This window comes from Lithobates pipiens, unplaced genomic scaffold (genome assembly GCF_037356315.1).
Source record: "Lithobates pipiens isolate NorthernLeopardFrog02 unplaced genomic scaffold, aLitPip1_a1.2 Scaffold_22, whole genome shotgun sequence".
Classification (NCBI taxonomy): Eukaryota; Metazoa; Chordata; class Amphibia; order Anura; family Ranidae; genus Lithobates; species Lithobates pipiens.
Genome location: NW_027507784.1, coordinates 299,860,879 through 299,874,691, shown reverse-complemented (window position 1 = coordinate 299,874,691; position 13,813 = coordinate 299,860,879). Strand labels below are relative to the sequence as shown.

At 42.3% G+C, this 13,813-nt stretch overlaps 1 protein-coding gene across 1 annotated transcript in view; it reads right to left on the bottom strand.

The window, feature by feature from the left end:
* Positions 1 to 13,813, bottom strand: part of TEDC2 (tubulin epsilon and delta complex 2) — a 96,300-nt gene that overhangs the window by 73,590 nt on the left and 8,897 nt on the right. The window contains exon 4 of the mRNA XM_077449228.1: positions 8,550 to 8,648. Within this exon, the coding sequence (XP_077305354.1) occupies positions 8,550 to 8,648 (99 nt within the window). The remainder of the gene's footprint in view (positions 1 to 8,549; positions 8,649 to 13,813) is intronic.

Genomic DNA, 13,813 nt, shown 5'->3' with positions numbered 1-13,813 from the left:
GGCTTTACAGGCACAGCGCTGGCTCTCCCTCTCCTCCTTGTACCCTTAGAGACCCGGAACCGGAAGTCTCGGCACGCAGTGATGACGCGGTTCCGCCGGAAGTGAACGCTCGGCGTCTCCGACCCCCTGCAACGAGGAGGGAAGATGGAAGGTTCCACTCACCACTCCTGGGGGAAACCGGCGTCATTCTGCCCCTGGCCACCTCGGCACTGGAAGGAGGAGGGTAACGGGTCTGCTCCGGTTCAGCTGGACGGTACCCGAGCCAAAGAAAAAAAGGTATGGACCCAAACTGCAGCCATAAACCAGGACCCGGTCCCTTAGGCTTGCAGGTTCTCAGGCAGCCCCTGAGAGGGGCCTCCAGGTTCCTGGCAACATGTTCCTCCGACGGAGGAAACACAAATGACTGACCAGGGACCTGAGGGACCGCCTTTTGAACTGTGGCAATGTGTTTCCTGTGTCGATGGGAGGAGCTCCATCTCTCAAGGGCTGTCCTGGAAGAACACTTGGGAAAATGCGTTATGGTCTGATAAAACCAAGGTTGAACTTTATGGCCAAAATTCCAAAAGATATGTTTGGTGCAAAAACACTGCACATCACCAAAGGAACACCATACCAACCATGAAGCATGATGGTGGCAGCATCATGCTTTGGGGCTATTTTTCTTAAGCTGGAACAGGGACCTTAGTCAAGGTAGAGGGAATTATGAACAGTTCCAAATGCCAGTCAATATAGGCACAAAACCTGAACATGAAGAGGAAACTTCATCTTTCAGCATGACAATGATCTGGAGCATCCATCCAAATCAACAAAGGAATGGCTTTCACCAGAAGAAGATTAAAGTTTTGGAATGGCTCAGCCAGAGCCCAGACCTGAATCCAATTGAAAATCTGTGGGGTGATCTGAAGAGGGCTGTGCATAGGAGATGCCCTCACAATCTGACAGATATGGAGTGTTTTTGCAAAGAAGAGTGGGCAAATATTGGCAGGTCAAGATGTGCCATGCTGATAAGACTCATACCCAAAAAGACAGTGCTGTAATAAAATCAAAAAGGTGCTTCAAAGTATTAGTGTAAGGGTGTGCACACTTATTGCAACCATGTTATTGTAGTTAGCTCACATTAAAAAGGTGGAAAAAGTTCTGGAATTATTCATCTCATTTTTTTACATCACAAAAAAATTACATTTTAACAGCGGTGTGAAAACTTTTTATAACCACTGTATATGGAGCCTTAACCAGCCAGAGCAGACTACTGTAACTTATTATCCATAGGTACCCATAGGCATGAAATGATCATCTCCTAATGCAGACAATATCACTTTAGACTACTGTGCATTGTTGGAGTATTGTACCACGTGCTAATATAGAGCTTTATTTTATCAGCCCTTTTGAAAAGAAATAATTTCAAAGATTTTCCAAGCCGGTAATTACCTCTTAAAATAACACCAACCTCAGGGAGGTGATATATGGAGCTTCAAACAGCCAGAGCAAACAACTTTCATTTATTATCCATAGGCACCCATAGGCATGAGATGATCATCTCCCGATGGAGAAGCTATCCCTTGGATCAGACAGCGATTTTCATGTCTATGGGTGCTATTGGAGAGCTGAACTCCTCAAGCCAACCTCCTTCAAGGCGATACCTCAAAAATAAGTCTATGCAGAATATCCAAAGGACCAAATCACAATGTTAACAATGACTGTTGGTGCTTTATAAATCCCGTATAATATAATAATAATATTATTGTCTGAATGACTTGATGTGTTTCACACCAAATCGATTTGTTTTATCTGAGCGCTGCAGTATGAAATGCATCATGGTATTCATACACCATTGTCAGCATTGTGATCTATGGAGTCTATAAAACATTCAATGGGAGATCCATGCAGCATATCTGATGAACTAGAAGGTTTATCAAGATTGGGTTTCACACATTTTTTTAATGGTGGAGTCTCATGTAGAAAATTTGTGAATCTTGGGTGAAAAACCCATCTTAAAAAACAAAAAACAAAACAAAAAAAAACACCCTCTCGGTTTTATTGAACCATCTGGTTCATCAGATATGCTGTGTGGGTCTGTCATTGAACAGTTGTGTGGTGTATCCAGCAGGGCCAAGCTGTGGAGTTGGCAGCGATTCGGAAGTTGACGTGAGCCGAGTCATCCCAAGGAGGCAGCAGGTTTTTCCATCGCCTTCAAGGTGATATTATTGACTATTTACTTCTATGTCCTCATAGAAGTCCTCCTTTCTGTACGATCATAAATATTCATACCCAGCATTCCAAGCATTTATGCTTCTGTAAAAAAATTTAAAGACAAAAAAATTTAATAAAAATTCAAAAGAGAGGTTTTGGTGGTCAGAAAGTTCCCACATCTGACTCCCCACACCCCCACCGACGTCTCCCGCCTGCTGGATGTTATTCTAACCATATCTCGATGAATATAAATGTCTTTAGTCGACTGTCTGACAGTTATAAGATTATTATTACACGTTTCAGATTAGCTTCTAAATATAGCACTGCTAGTATGGACTGGTTTCAGCTATCACTAAAAATAAAATTATTATACAACTACAGGCTCATTTACATGCTGCCAAGATCTGCACACTTATATATTTCATCTTCTAGGAATAAAAAAAGTGGTTCTTTTTAGCCTAGAGATTGGCAGTGGAAATGACTGTAAACAGCGAAAAGGCTATAAAATTGCAGATTTAAAAGCCAACTCTGCTAAAACTCTACTGTTTTTCGATTTAGCGTTCATACACACTGGACGCTCCCTAGACGCTTTTCTCCTGGCAGCAAAAAAACACACTGGACGCTGGTAAACGTGTGCACCATGTCTAGCTGCGTCAATTGCTTCGGTGTTAATTCACTGCATTAGCCAAAATAATTTATTCCAACCATTGAAATGATGGCCTGGACAGAGGATGTATTTTTGATACATTTGATCGTCTGGCATACCGCAGGACGATACCATCAGTTAATGTTTAGGGAGGCTTCTTGGATCCCTGGATATTCCAAGGCAGGGATCTCAAACTGGCGGCCCTCCAGCTGTTGCAAACTACAAGTCCCATGAGGCATTGCAAGGCTGACAGTTACAAGCATGACTCCCACAGGCAAAAGCATGATGGGACTTGTAGTTTGCAACAGCTGGAGGGCCGCAAGTTTGAGACCCCTGTTCTAAGGCTTCAGGTAAGGGGTGCTTAGTCTGTGAATCTATTGCTGGATTTTTATACTGACTGGTTGAAATACATCTTAAAATGCTACTCCACCCCTTCTGCCCTTCCTCCAAGTGGCAATAAGACATCTCTTATCAATTTCTCCCAGAGATAATCCAAATGTACATCTTCTATACTATACCTGCCCCGTATGATAACTGTGCCTTTTTGGACGAGTGCAGTGGATAATCTTTGGCTGTCCAAGTTTCAGAGCTTTCCTTCCTTTTTTGGGGGGCAGTGGGTACTCCTGCCCTTCCACCTGAGGGGCTCCTGCATCTGCCCCCAAGACTTGTGCTACCCTTACCCTCTAGTTGTGCAGACCAGCAACCACCCAACCAGTCCCATGGAAGTGAAAAATCTTCACGAAATGCGTTGACTTGCCAGAATGGAGTAATTATGGACATTGTACCTGCTTGCCATAATTACACCTTCAGCAATACAATACTAATTACAGTTAAATATTATTCCATGCCTATTGAATATTTCCATTTTTGGGTTGGTATCGCTCTGCTACTGATCCTTTCAAGTATTTAATGTGTAGAGGGCGCCATTATTGGTTTTTAATCACAATATATATTTTATTTCTCCAAAATCTAAAATAATTTGCCTCATGTTGTGCTGACAAAGTCCGCCTTTCAAACCTATAGATCTACTATGATTTCAATGTATAGATAATTGGATGTAGCACGGTGAAGGTCTACCAAACTTCTGACCACTGAAATGAATTAACACTCATGTGCTAAACGCCACGTTTACATGCGTTTTTACTGTGTTTAGCATTTTTCTGCCAAAACTCTCCTCTCCTGAATGCAATTCTTCTGCGTTCAGGAAAACAGCATTTACGATCTCTAAACGCTGCTGCTCCTAAACTTTTGTAAACACTTGTGAATGTATGGACACTTACAGTCAGGTCCATAAATATTGAGACAGCGACACAATTCTAATCTTTTTGGCTCTGTACACCACCACAATGGATTTGAAATGAAATGAACAAGGTGTGCTTTAACTGCAGACTTTCAGCTTTAATTTGAGGGTATTTACATCCAAATCAGGTGAACGTGTAGAAATTACAACAGTTTGTATATGTGCCTCCCACTTTTTAAAGGGACCAAAAGTAATGGGACCTATTAACAATCATCCATCTAACTTTCACTTTTTAATACTTGGTTGCAAATCCTTTGCAGTCAATTACGGCCTGAAGTCTGGAACGCATAGACATCACCAGACGTTGGGTTTCATCCCTGGTGATGCTCTGCCAGGCCTCTACTGCAAGTGTCTTCAGTTCCTGGGACATTTTCCCTTCAGTTTTGTCTGCAGCAAGCAAAATGCATGCTCAATCAGATTCAGGTCAGGTGATTGACTTGGCCATTGCATAATATTCCACTTCTTTCCCTTATGCTTTGGGTCATTGTCCATCTGCACTGTGAAGTGCCGTCCAATGAGTTCTGAAGCATTTTGCTGAATACAAGCAAATAATATTGCCCAAAATACTTCAGAATTCATCCTGCTGCTTTTGTCAGCAGTCACATCATCAATAAATACAAGAGAACCACTTCCATTGGCAGCCATACATGCCCATGCCATGACACTGCTTCACTGATGAGGTGTTATGCTTTGGATCATGAGCAGTTCCTTTCCTTCTCCATAGTTGATCTTGGTCTCATCTGTCCATAGGATGTTGTTCCAGAACTGCGAAGGCTTTTTTAGATGTTGTGTGGCAAACTGGAATCTGGCCTTCCTGTTTTTGAGGCTCATCAATGGTTTACATCTTGCGGTGAACCCTCTGTATTCACTCTGGTGAAGTCTTCTCTTGATTGTTGACTTTGACACACATACACCTACCTCCTGGGGAGTGTTCTTGATCTGGCCAACTGTTGTGAAGGGTGTTTTCTTCACCAGGGAAAGAATTCTTCGGTCATCCACCACAGTTGTTTTCCGTGGTCTTCTGGGTCTTTTGGTGTTGCTGAGCTCACCGGTGCGTTCTTTCTTTTTAAGGATGTTCCAAACAGTTGATTTGGCCACGCCTAATGTTTTAGCCATCTCTCTGATGGGTTTGTTTTGTTTTTTCAGCCTAATGATGGCTTGCTTCACTGATAGTGACAGCTCTTTGGATCTCATATTGAGAGTTGACAGCAACAGATTCCAAATGCAAATAGCACACTTGAAATGGACTCTGGACCTTTTATCTGCTCCTTGTAAATGGGATAATGAGGGAACAACACACACCTGGCCATGGTACAGCTGAGCAGCCAATTGTCCCATTACTTTTGGTCCCTTAAAAAGTGTGAGGCACATATACAAACTGTTGTAATTCCTACACTGTTCACCTGATTTGGATATAAATACCCTCAAATTAAAGATGAAAGTCTGCAGTTAAAGCACATCTTGTTTGTTTCATTCCACATCCATTGTGGTGGTGTAGAAAGCCAAAAACATTAGAATTGTGTTGATGTCCCAATATTTATGGACCTGACTGTAGGCTTTGAGTTGTGTTCAGGGGCTTTGGCAAAAAAAAAAAAACACCAAAATTTCAAAAAACGTGAGTTTAGGAGCAACAGTGTGCATAAGGGCTTGCAAGTACATAAGTTCTGGCAAGATGCTCCAGTGGTAAAAATGTAGACAGCACTTTTTGTCTTCACCTTCGTTCCTCATTAATCCCCATTAATAATTAGGCTTAAAAAATTGTGCATGCTGTAAATTGCCTCCAGCACTGCTCCCATTTCTTTTTGCCAGAGCTGCCATTTTGTGAAGCCCAAACCCCCTGAGCTGCAGTAAATATTTAGGCTGTCAGCAGATCAGCCTCCAGTAACTCTGATTTTCAGCACAATGCCAAAAATAGAGAGCAACTGAGCATGTGCAGAACAGGGTGAAACAGTGTAATACTGGATTTTAAACAGCATGGGCACTTATTTTTAAGATTTTACATTGATCTATCAGGACTTCATTTTCTGAGTAAGGTTCCACTTTAAGATAAAATGATTTCAAGACTTTAAAGGAGTATCTCCAGGCAACAACACAAGCAAACACTGCAACTCTGCTAAATTTAGAAAGACTCAATGAACCCTGGGCTGAGTCATGCCTAAGCATAAGGCAACTTTTTTCCCCATTCTGTCCCGGGGCCGTTTGCGGTGTTCAAGTTTCATTTTCACTGTACTGCAGCTTTAAGTTAAACCAGTGGAATCGGGGAATAGTAAACAGGCTGCAGATCTGTAGAACAGCCTCCTCCAGATACCGCTAAGCAATTCAAGCTTTTTCATAGAGCTCAAATCCTGAGAAGCTCTATAAAAATGACACTGAAACTACAGCCTGCATATGGCCACCACGTAGACCCATCCCTTCCTTTGCATGTGCCTTCCTACTGGCCAATGAGAGGCATTAATAGTATGGACTGGGTTGGGAAACCGAGGATTTATAAAGGATGCGGTCATCAGTTTCTTTATAAAGCAACCAAAGATATTAAGCCATCGAGGTGCTACGAGAAGAATTTGTAGGCGCCTCCATGATTTGCAATTTGTGGGACACTAGGTATAGGAACATATTAAAGAGGAACTCATTCTATTTAAAATCCTCTGACAGGCAGGGTATTTATGACAGAAGAGACCCTATTGGTCTCTTCTGCCATTAATGCATTCTTCTGCCTGTCATCTGTTATGTTCACTGAGCCCCGCATGCGCAGCTCAGTGAACATTTATGGCCCAGGTCGGCCCCCGATCCATGCCATGGTGATATGGCTCCCATGAGCGGGAGTGGCGTCATCATGGCCTGGCCTATCAAGGCACAGGACCCAGAAGGAAGGCCGGGCAAAGATGGAAGCACCGGGGCCCATCGAATCAGTCCCAGTGCTGTGCTGGGAGGACACCATATGACAGGTAAGTCTGCCATAATGTACTAAAATGCTGGGCATACTAGAACATTATGACATAACCCACCATGGGGGGCTTGAAGGAAAAAAAAAAAAAAAAAAAAAGTACATATAGCGCACTTTATTTTCAGCTTTACAACTAAAGGATCCTGCAATTACCTCTTCCAAGTGAATATACCCAATCAGCCATAATTTTATGATCACCCACCTAATATTGAGTAGGTCCCCACACTGCCGCCAAAGCAGCCCTGACCCATTGAGGTATGGACTCCACTAGACGTTCATGCACCCAGCCATCCACATGATGTAAAAGAAAAATGTGATTCATCAGACCAGGCTACCTTCTTCCATTGCCCTGTGGTTTGGTCCCGATGCTCACTTATCCATTGTAGGTGCTATTGACTGTGGACAGAGGTCTGCATGGGCACCCTGGCCCCATATGTAACAAACTGTGATGCACTGTATATTCTGATGCACTGTATATTCTGATACCTTTCTATGGGAACCAGCATTAACTTTTTCAGCAGTTTGAGATACAGTAGCACTTCTAGTGGATCTGACTGTACAGGTCAGCCTTCGCTCCCCACGTGCATCAATGAGCCTTGGCCACCCATGACCCTGTTGCCTGTTCCTCTTCTTTGGACCACTTTTGGTAGGCCCTGACCACTGCAGACCTGGAACATTCCACAAGAACTGCTGTGTTCCTCCAACCCAATCATCTAGCCATTACAATTTGGCCCTTGTCAAACTCACTCAAATCCTTATGGTTGCCCATTATTTCCTGACTTCAACACACCAACTTCAGGGACATGTTCACCCACTTTAAGGTGTTATTGTCCCAAGATAATCAATGTTGTTATTCATTTCACCTGTCAGTGGTCATGTTATGGCTGATCAGTGTAAGCCCTTGTACACACGGTCGGACATTCCGACAACAAAATCCACCGGATTTTTTCCGAAACTGGTGTTGCATACACACGGGTTGGACAAAGTTGTCGGAAAATCCGATCGTTCAGAACGTGATGACGTTCGGTCGTTACGACGGGACTACGTTCAGGCTAGTAGCCAATAGCTTTGGTCTTGTAATTTGATTTGAGCATGCGTGGGACTTTGTCCGATCGGAATTCTCTACAAACGATCAGACAAAGTCCGATCGGATCATGTTGTCGGAAAATTTTATATCCAGCTCTCAAAACATTGTTGGTCGGATATTCCAATGGAAAAAGTCCAATGGAGCCCACACACGGTCGGATTATCCGACAACACGGTCCGATCGGACATTTTCCATCGGAGTATGTTCAAAGGGCTTAGTTGAAGACCTTCAGTACAGAAGAGCTGCAGATATGACACAATATTGTAACTTCTGAACATATTTCTATAGCTATTCATTGGATGCTTCTTTAAGAAGATACCGCAAGATGATTAACCCCCAAAACTGTGCATAGCCTACAAGTCATTCATGGTTTTATTCATACCAGTCTCCCAGGATTTTGTGGTAGTGCCTCAGCTGTTCTTCAAGCTGCCTCTCCTCTTCCTTGCAACTATGAAGGGCTTCATTCAAAAGGGACAGGAGCCTATTATATCAGCAGAGGAAAACATAAGATATGGGTGTGTGATGTACAACAGAAGGCATTTATATGATACATTTGTAGAATACAAGAGCCCAAAAGGTTAGTTGGCAATCTAAGGAGATACAGTGCCTTAAAACAGTTTTCATACCCTTTGAAATTTTCCAATTTTTTTCTGTTAGCATAATGGCATTAAATTCTTTTAATTTGTGAGAAAAATACAGGATTCTTCCAATTAAATGGAATGGCCCACATTTTTACACATCCTGGGTATTCGGGTTCTTGCCGTGCTCACAATGGTGCACATGTATTTTCTTCTGAATCTTTACCGTTGGCCCAGATACCCATGCTATGTGATCACATGTTTGTAATTGTTTATATTTCATTTTGTGTGAAGTTACCTATGCATTGTATGTCGCATACCACTAAATAAAATATATTAAAAAAAAAAAAAAAAATGGAATGGCCCATAGCGTTGCAACAGAAAACGTATGGATTAATTGTACTGAAGAAGAGGAGGACAATCCCAAAAATTGGAGCAAATAGTAAACATATTGAAGGAGAAAGTACTAGAACTAGATGTGATTTGTGAGGCCATCCTAGATATTTTCTGCCAGATTGGTCGAATTATTTTCTATTTTTCCTTTTGGTATTATCCAATAAATTTAAGATGAGATCTGTTATAGAACTATATATTCTATTCTATAGTGTACTCTACTATATTATATGTAAAAATATATACTGTTTCTCTGTATACTGATATTTTGGTATGCTAAAGACAGTCATACTTTATGTTGAATAATAAAAGGTTTATATATTGTAATATTTCCTGGTTTACAGTATCTCTAAACAAAAACATAATTTTCCACATTTTGTCATGTTACAACCAAAAACATAAATGTATTTTAATGGGATTTTATGTGATATACCAACACAAAGTGGCACATAATTGTGCATCGCAAGGAAAATTACGGCATATAGGGTTTTCAATTTTTTTTTTTACAAATAAATATCTGAAAAGAATGGCGTGCATTTGTATTCAGCCCTCCACCCCCCCCCCCCCCCCCCCACCGAGTCAATACTTTGTAGAACCACCTTTTGCTGCAATTACAGCTGCAAGTCTTTATGGGGATGTCTCTAACAGCTTTGCCCATTCTTCTTTGCAAAATAGCCCAAGCTCTGTCAGACTGGATAGAGAGCATCTGAACAGCAATTTTCAAGATTTTCAATTGGATTCAGATCCGAACATCGACTGGGCCATTCTAACACATGAATATGCTTTAATATAAACCATTCCATTGTAGCTCTGGCTGTATGTTTAGGGGCAGTGTCCTGCTGGTAGGTTAACCTCTGCCCCAGTCTCAAGTCTTTTGCAGACTAACAGGTTTTCATCCATCTTCCCATCAACTCTGACCAGCTTCCCTGTCCCTGCTGAAGAAAAGTAACCCCACAGCATGATGCTGCCACCACCACATTTCACGGTGGGGATGGTGTGTTTGGGGCAGGGGCGTAACTAGAAATCACAGGGCCCCATAGCAAAATGTTGTATGGGGCCCCCCTGCAAACAGCCCCCCCCCCCCCCCACACACAAAAAAAATTAGCAAATTCCATTGAAAAACAGATTACCATACTCACGTGGCACAGTACCCAGGCCAGTAAATTAATTAGACCGTGACCAGTAAATTCATTCATCAGTGACCGTGACCAGTAAATTCATTCATTAGTGACCGTGACCAGTAAAATCATTTGACCGTGACCAGTAAATTCATTTATCAGTGACAGTGACCAGTAAATTCATTCATCAGTGACAGTGACCAGTAAATTCATTCATCAGTGACAGTGACCAGTAAATTCATTCATCAGTGACAGTGACCAGTAAATTCATTCATCAGTGACAGTGACCAGTAAATTCATTCATCAGTGACAGTGACCAGTAAATTCATTCATCAGTGACAGTGACCAGTAAATTCATTCATCAGTGACAGTGACCAGTAAATTCATTCATCAGTGACAGTGACCAGTAAATTCATTCATCAGTGACAGTGACCAGTAAATTCATTCATCAGTGACAGTGACCAGTAAATTCATTCATCAGTGACAGTGACCAGTAAATTCATTCATCAATGACCGTGACCAGTAAATTCATTCATTAGTGACTGACCAGTAAATTCATTCATCAGTGACAGTGACCAGTAAATTCATTCATCAATGACCGTAAATTCATTTATCAGTGACAGTGACCAGTAAATTCATTCATCAGTGACAGTGACCAGTAAATTCATTCATCAATGACCGTGACCAGTAAAATCATTCGACCGTGACCAGTAAATTCATTCATTAGTGACCAGTAAATTCATTTATCAGTGACAGTGACCAGTAAATTCATTCATCAGTGACAGTGACCAGTAAATTCATTCATCAGTGACCGTGACCAGTAAATTCATTCATTAGTGACCAGTAAATTCATTCATTAGTGACCATGACCAGTAAAATCATTTGACCGTGACCAGTAAATTCATTCATCAGTGACCAGTAAATTCATTCATCAGTGACAGTGACCAGTAAATTCATTCATCAGTGACAGTGACAGTGACAGTGACCAGTAAATTCATTTATCAGTGACAGTGACCAGTAAATTCATTCATCAATGACCGTGACCAGTAAATTCATTCATCAATGACCGTGAGCAGTATATTAATTCATCAGTGACCAGTAAATTCATTCATCAGTGACCGTGACCAGTAAATTCATTCATCAGTGACCAGTAAATTAATTTATCAGTGACAGTGACCAGTAAATTCATTCATCAAGGACAGTGACCAGTAAATTCATTCATCAATGACCGTGACCAGTAAATTCATTCATCAGTGACAGTGACCAGTAGATGTATTCATCAATGACAGTGACCAGTAAATTCATTCATCAGTGACCGTGACCAGTAAATTCATTCATCAGTGACCGTGACCAGTAAATTCATTCATCAGTGACCGTGACCAGGAAATTCATTCATCAGTGACAGTGACTAGTAAATTCATCCATCAATGACAGTGACCAGTAAATTCATTTATCAGTGACAGTGACCAGTGCAGGACATTAATACAAAAATTACTGTGACCAGTGCAGGACATTTACCCCCTTCCCCCCGCCATGCTGCATATTAGAAAAATCAGTCAAACTCACAAACTGACAGTTCAGAATGCAGTCTGGCCCCATCACTGCATCAGCTTAATTTAGCTTGTACAGTACCTCTGGAATTGTAGTCTGCAAATTCTGCAATCAAGTGAGGGCATTGACTGGTTCCTCCTCGGCGGTGCTGCCTGGCTTCTCTTGTATGCAGGCTGCAGTAGCTCAGCAGTAGCTCAGCAGTAGCTCAGCCTAGCATGGCTCAGTAGCTCCGCCCATCGAGCCTCCGGCCGAGTGACGTCACGACGCTGGGACGAGGCTGACGCCGGTGTTCTAGGCAGGACAGAAGCTTGCCAATGCCGAGCCCCGGTCGGACTACTCGGCAGCGGGCCCCGGCTGAGGGCCCCATTCGGCAGCGGTCCCCACTAGGCTGCGGGCCCCATAGTGACTGCGGGCCCCATAGCGACCGCGTGGGTTGCTATGGCGGTAGTTCCGCCACTGGTTTGGGGTGATGTGCAGTGTTGGTTTTCCGCCACACACAGCATTTTGCTTTTAGGCCAAAAAATTCAATTTTGGTCTCATCTGACCAGAGCACCTTCTTCCACATGTTTGCTTTGCCCCCCACATGGCTTCTTGCAAAACTAAAAACAGTTCTTATGGCTTTCTTTCAACAATGGCTTTCTTCTTGCCACTCTTCCATAAAGGCCAGGTTTGTGGAGAGCACAACCCCCGGCCTGTCAGTTTAGATGGACAGCCATGTCTTGGTAGGTTTGCAGTTGTGCCATACTCTTTCCATTTTCGGATGATGGATTGAACAGTGCTCCGTGAGATGTTCAAAGATTGGGATTTTTGGGGTTTTATAACTTAACCCTGCTTTAAACTTCTCCACAACTTTATCCCTGAAGGGTCTGGGGTGTTCCTTGGCCTTCATGATGCTGTTCATTCATCAAGGTTCTCTAACAAATTTTTTTTTTTTTTTTTTTTTATCAAAAAGTTTTATTGAAAGAATATAAGCAGTACAGTTTACAAAAAAACTTTTACATATTAAACTTACACCTTCACAACTTTGGTATGCAGCAACAAATAATTTCTACTCAGTAGAGCAGCCTTTCTCAACCCTTTTAACACAGAGGAACCCTTGAAATAGTTCTCCAGTCTCAGGGAACCCCTGCTAAAAATTAGAAATCTACAACTCATGATACATTAGTGTGATGGTCAGTGGGAAGCATGGTCCTTACACTTGTGGTTATTGGGAATAATTACCTCCTTACAGATAGCTAAAAAGATCAATGGTGTCGGTGGGAACTTATCCGAGAGACAGAAATGTCCCAATGCTGAAGGAACCCCTAGAAACCTCTGGAGGAACCCTAGGGTTCCATGGAACCTTGGTTGAGAATCACTGCAGTAGAGCATCACACTTCTTGCATCGGACAAAAAATAAACCATTTAAACAGAGGCTTTGTATGAGGAGTGGATATCCCGGATGCCATACACAGTACAGTGACTATCACCTCCCCTCTACAGAAGTAGTTGGTCCATAATTAGATCAACCGGAGCCAGTCCAGGAACGTCTAGTCATTGCGCCCAGATTTTATTGAATTTTTTCACACTCCGTCTGTGTTGATAAATGTATTTTTCCATACTAAGTGTCACCCATTTGATTCAGCCACTCCTTTACCATGGGGGGTACTGATTTCCAGTGTCTCAAGATCAATTTCCTAGCCTGGAAGAGAGCCCTAGCTATCGCTAGTCTAGATGGTTCCTCCTCAGGGATATCGTCTATAATTCCCAGCAAGTACAGTTTAGGGTGTCCAATAAGCTGAACCTGAAATACCCGGTTAATGGTTTTCAGCACCTCCTTCCAGTAGATATGCAATTTAGGGCACCTCCATAGCATGTGGATCAAGTCACCGTGGTCCCTCATACACCTTGTACAGGAGGGATCCTCTCGCACACCCATTCCCACCAGTCTAGCTGGCGTGCTAAAGATTGCCCAAAGCAACACAGCCATCATTTCCATTAAAATCTGTATTCAGGCTTCCCAGACT